General features: G+C 38.4%; 1 protein-coding gene across 3 annotated transcripts in view; it reads right to left on the reverse strand.

Annotated features, from left to right (window-relative positions):
- DNAJC2 (DnaJ heat shock protein family (Hsp40) member C2) overlaps positions 1 to 24,046 on the reverse strand; it is a 30,411-nt gene that overhangs the window by 5,394 nt on the left and 971 nt on the right. Inside the window, exons 1-12 of one of the 3 annotated variants that reach the window (XM_030834314.3) lie at positions 21,855 to 23,466; positions 19,798 to 19,988; positions 16,891 to 16,966; positions 8,749 to 8,847; positions 7,543 to 7,684; positions 5,981 to 6,061; positions 5,030 to 5,095; positions 4,437 to 4,528; positions 4,237 to 4,358; positions 3,677 to 3,826; positions 591 to 679; positions 447 to 516 (exon numbers count right to left, since the gene is read on the reverse strand). In XM_030834314.3, the coding sequence (XP_030690174.1) occupies positions 447 to 516; positions 591 to 679; positions 3,677 to 3,826; positions 4,237 to 4,358; positions 4,437 to 4,528; positions 5,030 to 5,095; positions 5,981 to 6,061; positions 7,543 to 7,684; positions 8,749 to 8,847; positions 16,891 to 16,966; positions 19,798 to 19,988; positions 21,855 to 21,918 (1,242 nt within the window). In that variant the 5' untranslated portion in view covers positions 21,919 to 23,466. Of the gene's footprint in view, positions 1 to 446; positions 517 to 590; positions 680 to 3,676; positions 3,827 to 4,236; positions 4,359 to 4,436; positions 4,529 to 5,029; positions 5,096 to 5,980; positions 6,062 to 7,542; positions 7,685 to 8,748; positions 8,848 to 16,890; positions 16,967 to 19,797; positions 19,989 to 21,854; positions 23,467 to 24,046 lie in introns of those variants that run through there. The other 2 variants (XM_030834315.3, XM_060304785.2) reach the window with 2 other exon arrangements.

Here is a 24,046-nt window from a genome sequence, read left to right on the forward strand (position 1 = left end):
TCCTGAACTCCTTTGTGGCAGCAATAGCAAATCACCTAGGCACGGGGCTATATATGGTAGGTACTAACACTTGTTGCACTGAATTGAATTTCTGGGCCTGTTTCCTCATGTGTAAAATAAAAGGTGTAGACTAGACAGAATAAAAATCTCTTGGTTCTAAATGTTATTATCCAACAAAAATGCTCAAGGAATAGTCAACACAATGATTTTTTTCTAACAGTGATCCTGAAAAATCTATGATTAATGTGCTAGATAACCACAAATCAAACTATATATGGTAACAACTATACACACTTAAATCCAATTTAAGTCAACCCAAAGAGAAATGAGACACTCTTTGCCCCTATAGTAACTTACATGTTAGGTGGGGAAACACTGAGGTGAAAGCAATACTAAAGCAGAATTAAATGCTAAATACAGGTAGAAGTGATATGTTTTTCTATTACCTGTTTTTCCAGAGCAGCCTTTCCTACTTCTTTTGTAGACGATGTGAGTGTTTCATTCAAGCACTGTAAACTTAAAGGAAAAAAGGGGATGAAATTTTATCCTAAGCCCAAAAGAAGACTTTAACAGCAGCTCTACAGTTATACCTCGCTAGTTCAAGCCGATCACAAAGTTTTTCCACTTCCTCCATCATTTTAACACGTTCTGCCTCATTGTCAGAAAAGTGATTCCAGGTCTAGAAGTATGAACACAAACATTTTCATCATCTCTACTGGCACTCAAGAGTACATCCATAAACACAACTACCAAGCATGAAGTCCTTGAGAGTTTCTTAAGTTGACTGTACGGCCTCCTGGCCACCGAGAAGCACATTCCCCGGGCACCATGCAAGGCTTTCCCTGGCCAGCCAGCAATAAGGAGGCATTACTAAATGGATGGAGGTGCACAACAGAAGCAAGGTGATGGTGCAGAAGGCCTCTAGATGATATAAGACAATGAGTCCTCAGACAACCACTGAAGAATCAAGAAATTCTATATAACGACAAATTAAAATCCCTTTGTTAGGCTGCCTGTTCTATTTACTGTGTGCCAAACTGTAAAAAAGTGTGTTAAGAAACAGGAAGTTCAGCAAAACCTGATATAGCTAGAGATTATGCTTAGAATGGAATATTGTGATGTGCCTGGGTGAACAAGAATTGGAAAGTATCAATACTTCTCATGCTGCTTTCAGCTGCTGCTGACCCATCTCTCATTCCTCACTTTTCTTGCTTCCTTAATCGATGCAATCTGGTGCTAAGGTTCCAATGCTTCTTTTACTGTGACACCTCCCTCGGCTTCCAAAAGCCTTACTGATTTTCTTCCTACCTGCTTGGGTCACTCCTTCTCAGGCTCCACTTCCTCTGTCAGTGCCTTAAGTATTGGTGTTTGCCAGTGTCCCATCTCCACCCTCCTTGCTCTATACTCTCCCCTGGGGGGATCTCCACTACTTGCCATTGAGATGTAGACGACTCTGTGACACTCCCACTCAACTCCAGACTTTACATCAAAGTTAAGTCACCTACTGAGTATCTTCATCTGAGTATCTCAATGCACTCAACATGCCCTAAACTGAAATCATTCTTCCCCAGCCTTTTCCTCTTCCTTTGTTTTCTGTTTCACTGAATAATGCCATCACCCATCCAGTATTCCATGCAAGAAACCAGGACATGTATTAACCCTTACTCCTCTTCCACCTCCAACATAAAATCAATACCCAACAGGCAACAGCCAATCTTACCTCCTAAATGTTGGTTCATTTAATCTACCTTCTTTTCCCACCATCTCTTTTAGTTCAAGGCCCATGCTCTCACCTGGATTATGCAAAAGACTCAATTTGTCTCTGCGTCTAGTGTTCTCACAGCATCCTGAGCATAAGTGACTCAGGATCAGAGTCACTTTTAAGCTAGCAAGATATATAATGCTCTTCAAGACCTGGCCCTTCCTTCCTCTGGCTCATTAAACCTCACTTTTCTGGATCTCTACACTCTCTCAATGCTCCCTGATCTCTCTCATCTCTAATCCCATACACACACTGCTTCACCTGGCTGAATCCCACTAGATCCAGAAAACCTTCCTTGACCACCTGTTCGGTACCTTCTTGTCCTAGTACCCATCTTAAAGTGTTTCACTGGCCTGTTTTCTTGTCATTCTCCATCGTTAACCAGCAGACTCTTGAAGGCAAAGACGGTGTCGTCATAGTATCAACATCAATTATAACTGCTTGACACATAGTTAAGTGCTCATCACATATTTTATGAATGAATACATGAACTCATGCAGGAAAGGAGCTATAATAAGTTACCAAAGGCCAGAACTTTAACCCTCATTTAGGCACCATCTCTAAGAACTATTCAAGTTTTCTATTTTCTAACTGACCTTTTCAAGTTGTTGATCCAGTTCTCATTATGCCAAATCTAACAAGTGCTACATGTGAATGATCTCATTTAATCTTCACAACTCTATTTCTAGGTATTATTTCAGTTACTGTATAGGTGAGGAAATTGAGACATAAATGGGTTGAGGGAACCTCCTGAGGACCAGAGACAGGACACGGGAAGTGGAAAATTACTTTAAATCTGAGTGTATGCTCTCAACAACTATGATATCCTGCATTCTTCTCAGTATAATTTTCTAGGTGAAATCTGAGGAAAATCTTTCATTTTTTTCTATTTAGATTTTCCTCTTACTTACCAAAAGCTTGAAGAGACATCCTGTGCTTGTATTTTTATTAAATGTCTTTCAAAGCCTGCTAAATGGGGCAGGTTAATTTCATTAACTGAAGATTTAGGATGGCATATATTAGAATACATATACTAGTGTCTAGAGCCTCTGGACAGTCACGTGAAAGAGTCTTCTATACACAGTAAACAATTACATACTTGCTGAATTTAACTACAATGGTGTAGTATACTGTGTGGCAATCTCTACTATAGCTTGGAATTTCATTAATTTATTCATTTGATGCTACTTGATATGGAACAATACTGGCCTCTAACTTTACCAGTTTAAAAAGTAAGACCATCTCTTGGACAAAACTATATTTGAAAACTTTTGGGGTTTTTTAGTCAATATTTTTTAGTAAAAACTGTACCTGAACACAAACTACCAGTACTCAACTGAATGATATCCCTTTATTTAGATAAAAATGAAAGCTTTTAGATCCTTAAAAACAACCCAAGTTTAACTTCTTAAAGAACTTTTTCTTTGATAAACATTGATTTTACACCATTAAGGAAGTAACCAGTCAAAACCAATTTTGTGGCACATTTTCAGAACAAACGATCCAATTTCTCCAACCAGGGGAAGGGGGAGAGATGGTGATGGTAGGGGACCTGCAACGGACACAACCAGGAGACACACAGCTGAAATCTTTGATCTTATTTAGATAAAAAGACATTGAGATAATCAAGAAGGTGTGAATATGGAACAAGTATTAGAATAATAAACAACTTTTTTTTTAGGTTTGAAAATGGCAAGATGGTTATGTTAAAAAAAAAACAACAACCAACCCTATCAGAGTTGCATACTGAATATGCATGTGTGAAATTTTTAAAAAGTGAATTTAAAAACGTTTATATTCTGAGATAAAATGTGTACAGTAGTTTATATTTCCATAGTATAAAAATATTTTTAAGCTTAATCAGCAATTTGATTTACTTGTATGTAGTGCTTGTTCAATCACAGTCTGACGTACCTTGCATGAGTTTCGAAGTTTTTGTCTTTCCTTCTTAATGGCTTTTTTCTGGATATCTTTTTCCTTCTTTGCCAATAACGCTTGTTGTCTAACTTCCTCTTCTTCTTTTTCCTTTGCTAACCGAGCAGCTTCTAATTCAGCTTGTCTTTGCTTTAATAATGGAAAATAAAATCATTTAATAAGAAAATTAGAATTCCAAAATGCTCCTTAATCTTATTCAAAAAATACAATTTTTAATAACTTAAATTACACAAAGGTAAACATCAACTTATCAAAGACCGAAGGAAAAGCAGATGGTAAAGTTCTATAAAAATTTATTAGAAATGTAAAAAGGACATATTAGAAGTGAGTGTAGTATTAAGAAATTTACATGACATTATGTTTTTGCTCAATAAGAATTTGCTGGTAAGGAAGATCATTCTATCAACTGTGCCAAATGTCATGATTCTTTCATAGTAGCACCTAATTCTCTACTACTAGATTACAGTATTTAAAAATAGATCTGAAGATCGAAGATTTTATGAACATTTAAAATCCAACTTTGTCAAATGTCATCTTACTTTCTCTTTAGCTTCTTGCTCCTTCCGTTTTGCCTCTGCTTTTGCTTTCTTTTCTGCTTCTTTCTTGGCTTTTTCTTCTTCCTTAAATTTTTTTATCCTTGGATCACAGCTATATGCATTATCTACCAGAAAAAAAGTTAATCTTTTGAATTTCTAACATTTAATTAAAGAACTTTAAAAAAAACATCAATTATCCTTACCAACTAATGTTCTTATTCTGTTCATTTCTTCTTTTTTCCTTTGGGCCCTTGTTGCTCTGTTCTGCTTTTCAATCCATCTCCTTTCATCACGACTATAAAATAGGAAATATTGGAAATAAACTATTGCTTATGGACGGTATGACAGGAAAATGTAATACTTTATAATTTAGCTACAATGCAAGTAATGTCTTGAAAGGTTAAAATGCTATGTCATTATTAACATTAAAGGGTAATAGTACTTACTATTATTTTTGGTTAATTTTTTGGGAACATTCATGTCAAAATAATTTCCCTACACATATAGGGAAAATGAAAATAAAACTGGTTAAGCAACCGGAAGAAAAAGAATTTGCTGACTTGAGCTTTATTGACAATTACATTCCTTGGCAATTTCTTAAGCTTCATAACCAACTATTGATCTGGCTCTATCAAGCTTAACTTGTGAGATAGGATCTCAAAATATCAAAAAAACTCATTTAAAACGGATACACAGGGAAAATGCAAAAGAAAATATATGTGGTATATTTTTACATCATCACAAATACCAAAGAACCAAACAAATATCTTCCTTTATTAATGATTTACATACATACCATTCTGCTTTTTCTTTTTCTTCTTCATCTAAATAAGAGAATTCTCTCCAAGAATCAAAATTATACCTAATATAAACAGAAATAAAATAAAATCAAGCCAAAACAAATGAAAAAAAATCTTCCTTTTAAAATTAAGTTAGGTGCATATAATTTTAAGAAACTTTAATGATAAGTGGATGAGTTTGTTTTAATAGATCCCTCCCCTCTCTTTTGATACTGAACTAGCACTATACCCAAGTCTTTTTCTTCTTCTTTTTAAAATGACATTGTATTTGGTATGAAAGTCTAAAATACTCATCACCCCTAAAACAAAATCCCAGCTCCCTGCTATCTCTTCTGAATATTAGGTTTCTCTCTTGCCTGGGACTTGATAAAGTTTTCCCTGCCTTCACCGCCACTAGTCTGTCAAGTTTTAAGGGAACCTAGTAGTGGTCACTTTATCTGGTTTGTAGAGCTAAATTTTGTCATTTTTGTCTTACAGTGACTTTGTGTTTTCATATTTACCAGATACTTAATGAGAAAATATAGCACACATAATATAAAAATGGAAAATGAATACTGCGCATTAAAAATTAATGAGTTATAGAGACAACATCGTCTTCATCATATATTCAAGTACTTAAAGAAATAGCTAAATGAAAAATTATTTTTTAATGATTCAAATAACTCCTTATTTTTCATTTTTTACTGCTACAGTGTGCTTGATATCTAGAAATCTGATAAATAGAAAACAGATTGAAAAAATAATCATAAAAGCCTAAATATTACATAGGAGATAATACAGCATTCTGTGAAAACCTTTTTGATTTCTAAACACAGTGCTTTTTTTGTTCATTGAAGGTTCTGCAATTTTCCCATCCCTCAATTAATTTACAGAAGTCAGTCGAGCACTTATTGAATACTTACCTTCTTAAAAAATGAAAGCATGGGAGAAACAGTGTATTCACTCACCAGAAAGAATAAAACGCATCTACATCTTCAAATGATGAATTCATATCACCAAGTTTAGGGACATTTTTTTTATTTGACCATCTGAAATATTGAAAAAAAGAAAAACTCAAAACATTTTGTACAAAAAGTTCAACAAGCTGATTTATTAAAAACAACAGTTTTTACTAAATCCCCTACAATATCCCTCCCCCATGTCCTCCATGACTAAGAGATGGAACTGGGAAATCAGCAGTGCAGTGCTGAAAAATGCAGGTGCAATAAAAGGGAGGGCAAGGGGAGAGGGGGTGTGAGGGGGAGAAACCAATGGAACAGTGTTCTAACCCTCAGGTTATCTTCAGTTCTGTAAATTACAGGGTTGTAGCAGCTGCCAAGCTGGCCAGGAAAAACAGGCTCTAACGCCACTTTTCAAGCTCACTTAGTCCTGCCCCTAAACAGGCAGTACGGAAGTGACCGGTAGGCCTTCCCTTTTAAAAAATGTGAATAATCACAGATGGAATAGATTTCCACCCCCTTATCGCCACCACTTTCCCCCTAAGAGTCAGACTTGTAGGTTCAGCACTTCACCCACCATCTCTAAAAGGACCTTGAGTTTGCTACTGACCCGTGTTTTTCCACTCTGTGAAACCATCCCACAAAAAAACATAATCCACTATATATATATATATATATATATATTTTAAAACCACCTTCAGCACTGTTACAAAACAAATGTGAGGAGAAAGGGTGGAGGAAATAATTAGTCTGCATCAAACTGCTAATCAAAGTGCTTCTCAAACTTAGCTGCCCATTAGAATCACCTGGAAGCATTAAAAAAACCTACAGGCATTCCAAACCAATTAAATTAAAATCACAATTTCTCCAGGTGGAACCCAGGCAGCGGGAACTGTTCAGGCTCTCCAACTGATTCCAATACGCAACTAAGATGCACTCTCAGGAAACCTTCCAATGCAGATGGAACCAAAAAATGTAGATTATTGGTTCACACTACTTAAAAACTGATTTTAATGAAATAAATTACATATGCTTTAATCTTAAATATAAATCATCCTTTGTCAGAGAACCTTATGATAATCAGACGCTCAAAAATAGAACAAAAGCTTTCCTAAATGATAATGGGCCAAATGCAGCAGTGTACCCATTAACAAAGGGGAAGGAAAGAATGGGAAATTACTGTCACTTAAGTATCAGGATCACACTACATAAAGTCAACCATCGTTCCCCCAAAGGAAATTTAAAAGAAAAACATCCCATGAGTTGTAATTTCACTAAGGAAAGGAAGAACTTCCATTTAGAGAGCAAAATAAATTAGTAGAGTAAGTTCACCAGAGGCGCTCAATATTGTAGAGGATGAGGAGGACAAACACAAAACTATTACTAGCTATTACTAGAGGAAAAAACCAGAAACTTGGAACTACAAGAAGCCAACCAACAGAGCATCATAGCACAACCAGCCTCTGCATTCAGTTCAATTAAAGCTCATTTTTCTAAAAAAAAAAAAAAAAAAAAAAAAAAAAAAGCCAGCCAATAGAGCATTATGATCACAAGGGGATGCCTTAACGCACCTGGAATTCCTTTCAAACACTGGGGAAAACACTTCAAAGAAATTGTCCTTTGCTTCACTTTTAGAAGGAACTGAGTTATCAAAAGTAGGATCTACACTGTTAAATGCTCGTCTTTTCACTGGATCAGATAACATTTCATAAGCTGAGGAAAAAAATCATAAGGTCACATCACCACAATGCTACATTTTTTTCTTAAAAAAAGTTATTTTTCATATTTAAAAATTTTGTGTGCTTGTGGGGAAGGGAGGATTTAGGTAATAGCTCTAGCACAATGGGACTTAAGAACTTCTTTAAGTACCTCTTCTGGAAGGCAAAGGACAAAACAATAAACACTCAACCGCTTTTTTTTTTTTTTTAACAATCCTGATGTTTATTTATCAAATTTCATCAGTGGAGTCATCGACCGGCTTTTAAAATAAGGGCAGTTTCATTATAATAGCATACTTGGCAAACCATATAAGTCCAGAAACACTCAACCCTTAGGAAAGCATGACTCTGAGGAAAAAGAAATAGCTAGAAGACTAACTGTTAGATCCCAAGGTTATGAAAGATCAAAGGATCTTTGACATCCTGAGCACTATGTATGAGTGGGTCAACAAAGAATAAGTTTGAAAGGTGTGTATACAATTTTTAAAAAATGAGCATCAAATTGTAAAATTACATTTAAGGAAATATTTAGGTATGGTGGCTCCCTCTCTTAATTTGCTTAATGAGGATATGGCTATTTAAATATCCATTGATGGCTGGGGAGGGTCCCTTACTAGGATAGAATCAACTTCTTCATTTAAATAAGCAAAACGTCTGAGGAACAGTTTAGCCCCGCAAAGTGTCTGAAATGGGAAAAGATCTTAGTATTCTCATTATTAAACATAACAGGTATAAGAATTAACTCTAGGATGCACTTCTCAAAAGAACCGCCTGGAGAATCTTGTTAAAATGCAGACTCCAATTCAGGAGGTCGGGGGCAGAGCCTGAGCTGCTGCAGTTCTGACAAGCTACCAGGGTTGCTGATGCTGCTGGGTAGGAGAGCCTCACTTTGTGCGGTGAGGCTCTGGGGGAGATTACCAGAAATAACCAGATGTTAACTAAAGATGTTTTAAAATGTTATGGTATAAATGAAGTACAATACGCATAGGACACCTAATCCCAGCAATTAATACATAATCTTCACTAACGGAAATTTCTGACTCTAAAGCGTTTTCTTACCTTTAGTTATGCAAGTGAAGTAGTCATTATCTCCTTCTTTTATTGGTTCACCAGCTGCTTTCCGTTTGTCTGGGTGATGTTTTAAAACCATTGCTTTATCTACAAAATAAGTCAGATTTAGATAATTTGTCCTTTTAGGCATCAAAGCTAAAAATAAAGATGAGCTAAATAGAGCCATTTCTAATAGCATAGTATTAGTTTAAAAAATATTTTCTCCTACAGTAAAATATATGCTTATTAAACAGAAATTAGAGGAATTGAAATAATTATTTTAAGAACTGGCCAAAGTGCCAGCACCCAAAGACAAGTGCCGTTCATATTTTGGTGTATTTCCACACAGACTTTTTCCCCCTTAAGCATATGCTTTCAAAAATGTAGCTATAATCATTTTATATATACCAATTTAAGTTGTGATTTTTTTCAGCTTAACATTACAGCAGTTCCATTTTCCACGCTGTTGCAAACTCTTCAAAAAATTTTAATGACTACTTAATACAGTATTTCAAGTAGATTTACCATAACTTATGTAACTGTTTCTCTACTGCTGGATATTTAGATTGTTTCCAATTCTTCACTACTGTAAGTTAGTCAATTTGAATCATTTTGTAGAGAAGTATTTTTCCATATTTAGGACTCTTTCTTCTTAGGATATACTCAGAGAAGTGAATTAGTGACTGAAAATGTAGGAACAAGTCCCGTTCTAAAAGTCATACCACTGCACACCTCTATGGGAACATCCTTTTCACCACAACCTCAACACTGGACCCAATTATTTAAAACATGATTATCACTGGTGCTCAACAAATTTTTTGCTGTTCTTTATTTCTACCCTTCATCCTTCATTTATGGAGGAAAGAGAGGCTGTCTCAGTTTTTTCTTCTTAGTTTGTGTGAGTCACTTTACAATGACTAATGGCTGGCTGTCAACATCTACTGAGCATTTAATATGTGCCAGCATTTTTTTTTTTTTTTTTTTTTTTGCAGTACGCGTGCCTCTCACTGTTGTGGCCTCTCCCGTTGCGGAGCACAGGCTCCGGACGCGCAGGCTCAGCGGCCATGGCTCACGGGCCCAGCCGCTCTGCGGCACGTGGGATCTTCCCGGACCGGGCCACGAACCCGTGTCCCCTGCATCGCCAGGCGGACTCTCAACTACTGCGCCACCAGGGAAGCCCGCCAGCACTATTTTTATCAGTTGATCTTCTCAGTAACCCGCTGAGGAAAGTACTATTAGTTTCTCCCTTTTACAGATGAGGAAAATGAGGCACAGAGAGGTGAAATAACCATTTAACCTCTATGAAACCTGTCCAAAGTCCTGGCCAAGTTGGGCTCCAGTCCAAGCAGCCTGACTCCTAAGCCTGTGCTTGTATGCTGCCTCTCCTAGTCAATCATGTTTGATGCTAATGCTTTCCACAACTGCTGTGATTATTCTTGTTGTCAAAAAACATTCAGTTTAATTTATATTTACTGATCATTTCCTTTATAATTTTATTCTGGTACTTATAAATGTAGGTCTTTCATTCTGCAAAAGTTTGAGATATATGTTTCTATTTTAATATTTTCTACGGTCGGAACTGAAAAGCTTATTTTTTTTTCCAAAGTCCTAATACCATCTGATAATCCTCCCTTCTCTACTAATTTGTGACGCCTCCTTTATCACAGTAAATTTTACCAGGGTCTGTTTCTGGTTACCTATTCCTGTCCCAGGATTATCTTTAAAATGACTATAGCTTTCTAATTTGATGGTAACTTCCAAAAACTGTGTATTATTTTTGTGTATTTTTCTTGCATCTGGCTACCTGACTCAGCTCTTTCAGTTTTTAGGTAGATCCTATATTACCTACAAATAATATATTTCTTTCTTTCCTTCTAACAGTTCTCTCTCCTTTAATATCGTTAATTCTCTGACCCAAACTCCCAAATAGCATAAAAGTAAGGGGCAGGTAAGCTTCCCCCATGGGTTTTTATGGTAATATCACTAATGTCACACAGTTAAAAGTTTGTTGGCAGTGAGTGTGAAATACTTATCTAAGTAGGGAATTAACTGCATTTCCTTTCAAAGTTGTATTTACCAAAAAGGAGTGGATATTAAATTGTACTATATGTACTTTCACATTCTTCTTAGGACATCACACTGACATATTTCCTAAGAGAAATCTTGTTCATGGGCATTATTCTTTAATATACTGTTGAATTCAATTTGCTATTTTTTTTAATTAATTAATTTTGTTTTATTTATTTATATTTTTGGCTGTGTTGGGTCTTCGTTGCTGCACACGGGCTTTTCTCTGGTTGTGGTGAGCAGTGCGCGGGCTTCTCATTGCAGTGGCTTCTCTTGCTGTGGAACACGGGCTCTAGGCACGCGGGTTCAGTAGTTGTGGCTTGTGGGCTCTACAGCGCAGGCTCAGTAGTTGTGGTGCACGGGCTTAGTTGCTCTGCGGCACGTGGGATCTTCCCAGGCCAGGGACTGAACCCGTGTCCCCTGTGTTGGCAGGTGGATTCTTAACCACTGCGCCACCGGGGAAGCCCTAATTTGCTATTATTTTAACTGGGTGCTTTTTTTTTTTTTTGGTATTATATTCATGGGTGGTATTTGTAGTTTTTTTTAAAAAAGCTCTTTTTGCCAGGTTTTAAAAATTAATTAAAGTAGTTTTAGGTTCACAGAAACATTAAGAGGATGATTAAGAGATCCATATACCCTCTGCGCCCATACATGCACAGCCTCCCCTCCCTGCCCCGCCTCATCAACATCCCCCACAAGAGCAGTACACTTGCTACAATTTTTTTTATCTAGTTTTTTTTTTTTTTTTAATTTGGCTGCACCACGTGCCTTGTGGGATCTTAGTTCCCCAACCAGGGATGGAACCCAGGCCCCAGCAGTGAAAGCGCTGAGTCCTAACCACTGGACCACCAGGGAATTCCTGCTGTTTGTTAACAATTGATGAACCTACACTGACACATCATAATCACCCAAAGGCCACAGTTTTCACTCTTGGTGGTATACATTCTGTGGGTTTGGATAAATGTATAATAACATGTATGCATCATAATATATAAAGTAGTTTCACTGCCCTAAAAATCCTCTGTGTTCTACCTGTTCATCCCTCATCAACGCCCCCAACCCCTGGCAACCATGAACTTTTTAGTGTCTCCATAATTCTGCCTTTCAATGCCAGGTTTTCATACTAGGATTACATTAATGTCACAAAATGAATTGTTCCAAAAACAGTTTACATTCAGCATGAGAATGTTCAATTCCTTAAGCATCTGAAAAAAATTCATCTAAGAAATCACCTAGGCCTAAAACATTTTTTAGGAGATAATTCTTGGTAACTCTTTAAATTTCTTCAATCCCAAAAAAGCCAATTTTATCAAATTTTCAAATTCACTGCATTTAATAGTGGTCTCAGTTAAAAATATCTTCTGTAATTGTTTTCATCCTTTCTGTATTTCACTATTTGTTTTTTCTTCTCACAAATCCATTGTAAGATATTGTTTTATCTATTTTGTCCCTCCATCCTCCTTAGTATTATTCTTTTAAACATTTGAATTGAATGCTCATTTTATTTTTTCCCTCCTTTAAAAAAGTAACATAGGACTTCCCTGGCAGTCCAGTGGTTCAAACTCCACGCTTCCACCACAGGGGGCCCGGGTTCGATTCCTGGTTGGGGAACTAAGATCCCACATGCCACACAGCGTGGCCAAAAACAAACAAACAAACAAAAAACGTAACACAATAGTTGAAGGCAATGAACTTATTGATGGTACAGCTCTAGCTGCCATCCCATATGTTTTGACAGGCAATGATCTTACTTTCATGAAAAGAATCTATCAATACAATTTTTATTTCTGTCTAGGTGCAAAAGAGTATATTTCATTTCCCAAGTGATTTTTTTTGGTTTGTTTAATCGGATCTATTTTATTAAATTGAGAGAAAACTTACATAGAATAAAATGTTCAGATTTTAAGTATTTGGTTCAATAAGTTGACAACTGTATATACTCACTTAACTACCACCCAAAAGAATACAGACTATTTCCATCACTCAGAGTTCCCTTGTACCCCTCTTCCAGTCAACTCCTACCCCCTACCATCTGGGGCAACCTCTTTCTGATTTCCGTCACCACAGATTATGTTCGCATGTTCTTGAAGTTCATATAAATGGAATCATACAGTATGTCTTTGTATCTGACATAATGTTTCGAGATTCACCACCTTGTGTATATTAGTAATTTTCTGAAAACTGCTGAGTACTATCCTATTGTATACAGCAGTTTGCTTACCCATCATCCTGTTGGTGAACATCTGGGTGGTTTCCAGTTTTTGGATATTGTGAATAAGGCTGCTATGAATATTTCTGTACAAATCTTTTTATGGGCATATTTAGTTGTTTCTACATATACTGCAAGGGTTCAGAAACTGTGACAAATACACTTTTGGTTTTTTTGAGCTCCAAGATTTTTCTTATAGTCAAGTGTATTATCAATTTCTCCCCTAACACTCAAGAGAAGACGTTTTCACCTTCTAGCTGGTTTGAGCAGGAATGGAATTTATTTAAAGGTTATTAGGTGGCTCACAGGAACTGAGAGTCTGACTATCAGGCTTGGAAGCTAAGTAGCCAGGAACAATAATCACACCATACCAGACAGTTCAGTGGTGTGATGACCCCACCACTGTTGGGCACTGCAGGAACAGAGCACAGGCTCCTCCCATGGCCAGTGCTTGGGGAAAGCTATAGCTTCTCAAGGCGCTGCTCTTCCACCCCTGCTGTCAAAACAGATGCTGTTCAGCTCGGCCTAACTCACATCTGTTCTCCTTTGAAATGCTGAGGAGTAAAACCTAAGTCACATGCCTACAAACATTCTCTATCTCAAGTCGTATCTTTTTATAATAATTCAGGCAACTTTTCTTCTTTATTTGCAATTACTGTCTGTTACATTCATTCTGACCTCTTCTTTAGGGAAATCTGACATCTCTTTATTCTTTCCTTCTGAATCTTGGGAGCATTCCTCAAGGCTGTCCTCTGCTTTACTTTGTTTTCTAATTGTACGTCAGCCTTTCGAATTCTAAATGCTGCTCTCCTGTTTTTAGTTTCCAGGCAATTCTACCTTTTTCTCGCTAGTCTCTTTCTGCAGTGCCTATGCTGCTCCCACCCCGCCCCCCGCCCCCAAGGCAGTGTCTTCATATCTCACCGACAACATGCAGCAATTAAGTTTTCTTTTGAACCTGATTATAAAGTCTGAGACAGATGATGTATGTCTCAGTTTTTTGTTGGATAGTCTCCTCTTATGCTACAATGTTTTTTTCTTCATTGACTTTTCCACCTAATCACCTCTAGTCATTCATGTACAGTAGGGCATCCTGAGATTCTCCTATATTCTGTTCCAGGGGTGGGGTTGGGAGAGGCAAAAGATGTCACCCAATATTAAAAATAAGGCAATGAAAAAAAAAAATAAGGCAATGGAGGCCGAAGAACAGCTGTTGTGTATATTTACTGAAATTTCAAAGACCTACCTCTCTGCCCTTCCCCACCAAAGATAGTTTCTGGGATGTTTTGAGGGTACATTAGCAAATGGGCTTTTATTGTACATTCATATTTCTATTATTATCAAAAGTCTCTATGATTTTTTAAAATATTATAGTTGATTTACAATATTGTGTTAGTTTCAGGTGTACAGCAAAGTGATTCAGTTTTATATATATATATATATTTTTTTTTTTCTGATTCTCTTCCATTACAGATTATTACAAAAAGTCTCTGATTTCAAATTTTTAAGAAGCATAATATGAAACAGTTTTCAGTTTAAAACATGGGAAGTATTTTAAGCTAAAATGATTAACTTTAGAAAGTTCAAATCAAAGATTTTACTTCCATGTAAAGAATAGCAAACCTACATGCATCATATGCCAGTGTGGCAGTTTTTCTTCAAGAAAAACATTGAAATACCACTGTTAGTACTCAAGTACTTTCTCTTAGCCCATCATTCAACTTTTCTAGTATATTCTTTTCAGATAATGCAGAAAAGGAAGAAAAGACCACTTACTTTATCCACACGTAATTGAATCCCTAATTTTCATTATAGCAATTCAAAATATCAATAAACAAAATTAAAACTTTTTACAAACTATTATGTATAAAATAAGCTGTAAGGATATGTTGTACAACACAACAATATTTTATAGTAACTATAAACGGAGTATAACCTTTAAAAATTGTGAATTGCTATATTGTACACCTGGAACTTATGATATTGTACATCAACTATACTTCAATTAAAAAAATAAATTAATTAAATATATAAAATGTAAAAAAACCCCCACCAACCTCCTTTATGTGTGTGTTTGTGATAGGATTCAAGAACTAGAAGGATCTCAACTGTCATCAGTCTTACATTATTATTAGGTTTGTCTGTGCTAATGATTATAAATTTGCAAAGAATAACTTTGTATTTTTACTTTTGGACAAGATTTCAGAGAGCAGTAAGTAGCAACTGTCTATTTTACAGTGACAGAGGAAAGAGAACAACAGTCTGCTTCTGAATAAATACTGAGAATATTCAGCAAGGTGGCAGAGAGTGAATCGCAAACCCACATAACGTTAATAATCTATACAGTCAGGGTGCAAAACTTCTGGCAACAGAATATTCAAAAATTAATCTCGGGGCTTCCCTGGTGGCGCAGTGGTTGAGAGTCCGCCTGCCGATGCAGGGGACACGGGTTCATGCCCCGGTCCGGGAAGATCCCACATGCCGCGGAGCAGCTGGGCCCATGAGCCATGGCCGCTGAGCCTGCGCGTCCAGAGCCTGTGCTCCGCAATGGGAGAGGCCACAACAGTGAGAGGCCCGTGTACCACAAAAAAAAAAACAACTCTATTATCCCAATAAAACAAACGGACTTAACACAAGCAAATGGATGTTTCTTTTACAATTATTATACATTTTTTATCTTTAGAGAAAGAAACAATTCCTTCACCTTAAAACACCAACTGCTTTCCTAGCTCTCAATCACTTCTGGTTCTTTCACAAATTATATGTGTCAAGAAATATTTGGTATCTGTATGCTATTCTTTCATATAGTAAGACTTTGTAAATACTTTTCCAGGGCAAATGAATTTTCCTGGCATTTATGTATATTGCAATGACTATTCATACACACTAACATATGCTTAATCTAAAATCATGCCAGCTTTTAAAGAAATCCAATCATAGGTCTAAAATAATCTCATCAATTCCTTCACCTTGTTAAAAAGTATTTCCTGTGACTTTCCTAAATACAAGCATTAATGAGAAAATTTTGAGTTTATCTACTAAGGCTCAACTAGCATTTTTCAGCGTGAAGTAGGTCTCATTCAGTCATCTTCCTCCAAGTGCAAGACTTTCTCTGTCCCTGATTCCCTCCTCCTTTTCCATATGGCCACAATCTTACCTCCTCTGACCTCAATATCCATTCTCTAGAGTAGAGGGCAGAACTCTGTCCTAAGACAAAACAGAAAACTCATCACCTTCACCTCTTTCATGAAACTTTACTAATCAGGTGAACCGAATGGTGTGTAAGGAATTACGTCCACAGGACTGCAAAGGACAGGACAGTTCGACAGTTCACAGCACTAAGGGGATGGTGTTTCATAAGGCCTATAAAGACTGGGTTGCCAACAATTCCTGCCCCCGTCCCCCCGCCCCAATTTTTAACCTTGTCAATAAAAAGAACAATGAAACATCAGATAACTCTTTCTTCCGCAGAAGACACAGGGTGGTATCAACAAAGATGTGACCTAAGATCACAAAAGAATATTGAAAAATCTAAGTAACAAGGCAACTTCCACTAAGTACAGCTGGCCATACTTCCAAGGGGAGGTGAAATATTATTTTTTAAAAGCTTGTTATTGGAATAGTGTTCTTTATCCTGTCACAAACACACACACACACACACACACCCCCTGATTTCTTGTTCCTAATGAGAAAGTCCATTCATGAGACTGCATTTTTCTGGTTTTGAAGGTAAGAGACTGTGGTTACACATCATTATACCATAGAACACATGTTAAATCTAGAATTATGGCTATAGACTATGATCTTGCATATCTTTTCAAGAGGATAACATTTCCTATACCAGATATTTGATTATTTCAAAATAACTAAGTACTTACGAGCTGCTTTAATCTGTCTCTGTGTAGCTTTGTATCTTACATGGCCGAGTCCAAGTACTGCATAATGATCTTGGTTCTGATAAAGACACAAAATGGGAGTCAAGTTTGAAATGAAGCCATATATCGTATTCCTTGTGTTGGTACCCTAAAACAGTTTCCCAAAGTGAGACTCTCATAACAGAAGTCTAGTGAGATGTTCCATATAAAATGGGTTCTGGGACTTCCCTGGTGGTGCAGTGGTTAAGAATCTGCCTGCCAGTCCAGGACACATGGGTTCCAGCCCTGGCCTGAGGAGATCCCACATGGTACAGAGCAACTAAGTCCGTGCGCCACAACTACTGAGCCTGTGCTCTAGAGCCCATGAGCCACAACTACTGAACCTGTGTGCCACAACTACTGAAGCCCACACACCTAGAGCCCGTGCTCCTCAAGAAGAGAAGCCACCGCAATGAAAAGCCCATGCACCGCAATGGAGAGTAGCCCCAGCTCGCTGCAACTAGAGAAAGCCCATGCGCAGCAACAAAGACCCAATGCAACCAAAAAATAAGTAAATAAATGAATAAAAAAAAATAACAGGTTCTGAGGTCATGGAAGTTTGGGAAATGTGGACCATTGTATACAGCCTTCTTAATAATCTGTACGCACAGAAACCAAACAAAGGCTCTGAGAAGTCCTGCAATTAAAAAAAAAACAAAAACAAGCAGACGGAAACCTATATAGCCCAGCATTTTCCAAAACTTGACCAAAGAACTCTTGGTCTTGTATTTCTCTTAATACATATTAATATGCTATGGGCATCCTTAAATCAAGGCACAGCCAGGAAGATTTCAGAACTGAGGGGAGCATTACAGTAGTCCCAGTAGGTTGGGCCAGTGGCAATGACAGGACAGGAGCCGTGGAGCAAAAAAGGCTGGATGGAAATTTTGAGAAACTGGGGATGAGGCTTCTCTGGATAGGAAGCACCTGCTTTCATTTCTGCTTTGGTTAACATCCTTACAAATCTAGAGATTGAGGTAGCACCTGAGTGAAGGCTCCTTACCCAAAGGGTGTATCTAGTATTGGAGAATGAGTGGGGAGAAAGAGGGCTTGAGGGCATAAAACACAGGAGAAAAAAGTCAAATAGGGTTGACTGGTTTTCCTTTAAATTCAGGACTGCAAACTCCCTAAGGATGTGCTCCTTTATTATGTCTGGCACTCACACTTTGTTCCAGTTGGTTTGCTTTTCCACTCCCTAAGACTATTATTACGTATTATTACATACTTCAGTCCTCTAGTCTTTCCTTAAACCTCACAGACCCTGCTCCACCCTCTCATCAATGGCCTTGCCTCCTGCTTAATGAAAAAATTTAAATTATCCTACTCAAATTCCAGCATCTTTCTGCCATCTTACCTGCACCCATGCATCTTTCCCTTTCCCTCACCATTAAGAAAGCCTATCCTACCGAGACAAATTACTCCATCCCTCCTGGTTCTGAACCACCTTCTCTATGTCTCTCAAATGCTAGCATCTTTCAATTGTCTTCTAAATTTCAACTGGATTATTTTCATCATTGTACGAAGAAGCTCTGTTATCTCTCATCTTTAAGACCCTCCCATGACCCCACTTCCATTTCTTTGCTGCCCATCAAAATTAAACTTCTTGAAAAAGCCATCCACAGAACATTTTTACCCCCTCTAGCATTCATTTTCAAACCACTCCAATCTAGTTCTGCTCTGTCCATTCTCACCCCAGGGGCTATGAAGCTGCTCTCTTCAGTATCAATTTCCAGCTGTCAAACACAAGATGACCCAGCTGCCTTCACTTGACTTCAACTCTCAGTGGCAGCACAGCTGACTCTTTTCTTGAAACGTTATTTTCCTTTAGTTTCTGTGAATCCACTGTTTTCCTCCCATCTTCCAGTAGCGTTTTTCAGCCATTTTGACTGGCTTCTCGAAGCCCTGCCAAGCTCAGTCCTCGGGCTTCTTTCTCTCTATATACTTTGGTCCAAGGTGCCGTGACCCATGCCAGGGCTAGAAGACGGTAGGTGCCCTGTAAATGCTCGCAACTCCCCAGTTCATTCTAGTGTGGACTCCTGAGCTCCAGATGCAGAGACACGACGCTCCCCACAAACTTCCTTTTCCTGTAACCCTGTGCTGGTGACTGACACCACAGTCTAGCCGGTGACTCAAGCTGGGATGATCACGGGTCTTCCCAGTATGTTCCCTTCTCTTGGGCGGCACAGCCCAGGTCTCCAAGACCTGTCAAGTCTATCTCCCCAAAAAACAAATCCGTCCCTTTGTCCTCAAAACTTGGCTACCAATTTAGTTCAAGCATCAAGCACTCATTCGCAGGCTTGGATTACGGCACTAGCCCCATAAAGGCAAACTGTTCCCTTCCCCTCTAGTCCTGCCCTCCCTTTTCAAGCAAGTTTCTGTACTGCCAGGAGAACTACTATTCTAAAATTAGCTCAGAAACTTTTGATGACTTCTTACTGCCCCCAAAATAAAATATAAATTCCTTCCTTGGCATGGCATGAAAAGGACACAACAGAGTTTCATCTAGACTCTGTTTTCAGTCTAATTTCTCACTGCCACCCCTCAATATGCTACTCTACCCTTCACCAATCCCTGAAGAGGCAGTGCATATTCTTTTACTCCTTTGTGTCTTTGCATATCTATTCCTTCTGCCCGTAACACCTTTTTTCCCTTCTTGTTTCATAAACTGTCACTTAACCTTTTAAGACCAACTCAGACATGGCTTTTTCTGGATTTCTCCATCAGAGATAGTATCCTAGGGCTACTGCTGTCCCACTCAGGGCTTAACAATAAACAGGTGCTCAATCATGATTATTTTGTTGAAGCATCTTAAAACATGGCTTAATAATGGAAAACTGCCATCTGACCGAACAAGATTCAGATATTAAGTACCTTCCAGTCTTTGGGATCAAGTGTTTTCAGCATGGGAAACTCTTCTAACTGCAATTCTTCATCTTCTGATTCCTCTGATAATTCTTTCTTATCCTCCAGTTCCTGAAAAGAGGCAGAAGCATTTCTGTTTCTCCTCTTAACAAAAGCTTCAAACCATCTTCCCACAGGTTCAACTTGACAGAGTGTTGAGGCTGTGATTGAAAGCGTTAAGAGAGGCTTCAATGTATTGCATGGAATAAATCTGTTCTAAGGCAATAAATAAGATCAAAACAGCGACTGCATCAGAATATAATTTTAAAACCATCAACTGAGAAAATAACTGCAGTAATCCAGTTAACATGAGGGTTATCAATAAATAATCATTTCCTAGTATTTACAGAGAGAGATTCAATCAACCTCTTCCAGTTATCTGACAAAACAAGACATTGGGCAATGTCAACAATAAATCAATACTTTTCTGGGGATATGAAAGGAAGATGAGGAAAAGGGAGAGATGTTGCAAACTGCTTTCCTTTTAGACTTGTAATAAAGCAATAAATAATTATAAACTGTCAAGAGCCAGCCTAATCAACAAAAATCTAAAAATAACTCAAAATATCTTAATTATTAATACCTGAATTTAGATAGCTTTCAAAAATTTTAAGAATCCACTAGCAATGATTTTTTCTGAAAGACGATTTTCAAGCAGCTAACAGGAATTTACTAATGAAACTGTGCTTTAGTGGAACAGCTTTGAATCTGAAATCAGAAGCTCTGGATTTCAGTGCAGGTTTGACAATTAGTAGCTATATGAAATGAGTCAACGATGCCTTCAACTGTAAAATGGGAACAATACGTATCTTATCTGGTTCCTTGGAAGGATTGAATGACAAACGATAAAAGCACTTTGAAAGTCACAAACTGTTAAATAAATGTAAGTCTTTATCATTATTCCTGGAAAGTGGGGTAAGTCACTATATATGTGTACATTAACAATTCAAAAAAGGTAGTTTGGGTCAGGAAAAAAGTGAACATCTTAATTTTAATTTCATATTTCAAATGAAAGCAAAAAGCTTTACTGTCTGGCAAAAACTCAGATTTAAGTCTTCCCTTGTACCTAATGGCCACAATTTTGTAAAAATAGCTGACTTTTCATGTTTTGTGTTGGGAAATTAAGATTTCTTCTATCATTCACAGGAGAGCATTCAAAAACACTATATTCAAGAAATACTACCTGTGTAGTGTGGGTGTGGCTTTCAAGAACATGACCTTTCAAGCCTTTCCCTCTACTTGTAAGATTACACAGAAACTTCTGTAAGCAGGAACACAACACGTGCCATGAGATACGTCCAATATCACATACAAGCGTCTGTATACGTGGCTATGGTAATCAATGAAATCACTGAAATTAGAGACCCTTTAAGTTTACAATACCATGACTGTCCTGGGCTATAAATCTAAGAACCTACAGCAGCAGGACAAATTTCACCCCCCCCCTTTTTTTTAAAACTGAAGATAGTTGACTTCCACAGAACAAGTTTCACTTAATGACTGCCTTTAAAAGTCTGTTTACACGGGTCTTACCACCAGCATACACAGTGGTGTTTTCATATTGAATATGAGGAGCAGTGTCTGAGTCGGGACATTTAAAAAACGAAGCCGGAGCAAACGTAAAAGGGGAGAGAGGTGTTTGAGCTCCAGCTGTAAGGCTTTGTAGGGCCCCCGGCACGTGGGGTGCTCGCTGTGGGCAGTCTCCTGCCGTAGGCAAGATGCTTATGAGAACCTTTTTAGGGTACTGGAGGGTTCGGTCCCGAACTCCTCCGCCCAATCCATGAGTCAGCAGCCGCGAGACAAGGAAGAAACTGCGGGGGCAGAAGGAAGACGCCCCCCTTCCTCCTTCCTTCCAGTCTGGGGAAGGACTTCTGTATAGCAGGGAGCAAAAAGACACTTGTCACGGCCCCACACTCTATAAGCTACTTGCCAGGGGCAAGGGTAGAGAGGTTTCGGGGTCGCCAAGGTGGAGGCCCGAGGCAGGGGCTGCTGAGGCTAGACTGAGCAGGGGTTGAGTGGGCACGTACCAGAGGTCAGAGCATGGGTGATGGCGGTGCCCCGGCCTTCTGCAGCGCTTGGCAGGAGCAGCATGATGACGCCAGAGCCAGCCCCGCGGGCGCAGCAGTTCCCGTCCCAGGCGGAGGTCTCTTAGAGTCCCGCCAGCTCTACCTCCCCGTCCGAGCCTCGCGCCTTGGCTCTACGATGTCCAGGAACCGGCGCATGGAGACGACCAATAACTACTTCCGGGATGAATCTTTCGTGGTGCGTAGGCCAATCCCACCCCCGCCAACGTATGCGGCTGTCTAGGTCCTACTGACTCAGATCCGGGTGGGGACCAAGATTCATGAATGAAAGGTTCCTAGGTTTATCAGTTCCCTGGTAAAAAGGATTATTTGCCTCGTCCAGGTAGAATATGGAATACGTAGGACATGATTTTCCATAGCAGCTCTTACTATATTCTTTTCCTTTTTTTTTTTTTTTGCGGTACGCGGGCCTCTCACTGTTGTGGCCTCTCCCGTTGCGGGGCACAGGCTCCGGACGCGCAGGCTCAGCAGCCATGGCTCACGGGCCCAGCCGCTCCGCGGCATGTGGGATCTTCCGGACCGGGGCACGAACCCGTGTCGCCTGCATTGGCAGGCGGACTCTCAACCACTGCGCCACCAGGGAAGCCCTTCTTTTCCTTTTTAAGTTAACTACTACTTTATTAGTTTGAATTGAACCGTTGATTTTAGTAGTAGCTGTACTTGTATAAATAGAAAGTGAGATGTGTATGAATTAGTATTGACAATAACAGTCTATACATTCATAGAGAATTCTGTACATAAACCTGTAATGCGTTTGTGTTTACCTAAATAATAATAGGAGCTAATGTTTGTGCTATTACTAATTTACCTGGGCTATCGCATTTAATACCCATATCATTTGCAGAAGTAACCCCTCTGTAGTATTAGATTATAATCCAAGGCCAGCAATCATTTTACCCTGCTCTAGCAGCATGAAGTTTTCTTTCAAGATATTCCCAATTACAGGACTCTATTGTTTAATGTTTAATTGTTTAATAAAATTAATTATACTTCTCCTGTATGATTCCTTCTAGGACTGAGGTCAAATGCAAGAATTAGCAAAAAGAAATCAGTGGGTGGAAATTCACAGACTCCACCTCCCATCCTCCACCCCACACACAGTTATCTGGAATAGGTTGTGCAAAAGAGAAGAATTGATGTGCCACTCTTCTGCAAAGAGACCCCAAAATTAGTAAATTATTATCTAGGAATTACATTTTCACTGTTAAATACATTGAATTGGCCTGTGTATCTGCCGCATGACAAAATTGTTACTTCAAAACTGACATTTCAAAAACTAAACTAATTATCTCACCCTAAAACTCTTCCTGGCCTGTAGCCACTGTTAAAACAAGCTTTAAGGGTCAAGGTTACCTGACACCACTTTCTTAATTTTTTCTCACACCTATCCCAATTATTCTCACCATAACCTCTAAGAGCATGAAGCTTATTTTTTTTAATTGTAGTAAAATACTCATAACATAAAATTCTCATCATAACCACTTGAAACTGTGCAGTTCAGTGGTGCTAAGTACATTCACTCTGTTGTGCAACCAATATCCAGAACTCTTTTCATCTTGCAAAACTGAAACTCTTACATGCGTTAAACAACTCCCCATTTCCACCGCCCCTCAGTCCCTAGCAACCATCATTCAACTTTCTATCTCTGTGAATTTGACTACTATAGGTACCTCATATAAGTGGAATCATACACTGTTTGTCTTCTTGTCACTGACTTATTCCCTTAGCATAATGTCTTCACAATTGCAGTGTGTGCCAGAATTCTTCTTTTTAAGGCTGAATAATATTCCATTGTATGTACATTTTATTTATCCATTCATCTGTTGACTGGGTTGCTTCCACCTTTCGGCCATAGTGAATAATGTTGCTATGAACATGGAGGTACAAATTTCTCTTTGAGACCCTGCTTTCAATTCTGTGTGTATATACCCAGAACTGGAATTGCTGGGTTATTTGATAATTCTATTTTTAATTTTTTGAGGTACTGCCATACTGTTTTCCACAGTGGTTGCATCGTTTTACATTTCCACCAGCAGTGCACAAGGTTTCCATTTTCTCCACGTCCTCACCAACACTTTTTTTTTTTTTTTTGATAATAGCCATTCTAACAAGTATGAGGTGGTATTTCATGGTTT

The sequence above is a fragment of the Globicephala melas genome, chromosome 9, assembly GCF_963455315.2.
Source record: "Globicephala melas chromosome 9, mGloMel1.2, whole genome shotgun sequence".
Taxonomy (NCBI): Eukaryota; Metazoa; Chordata; class Mammalia; order Artiodactyla; family Delphinidae; genus Globicephala; species Globicephala melas.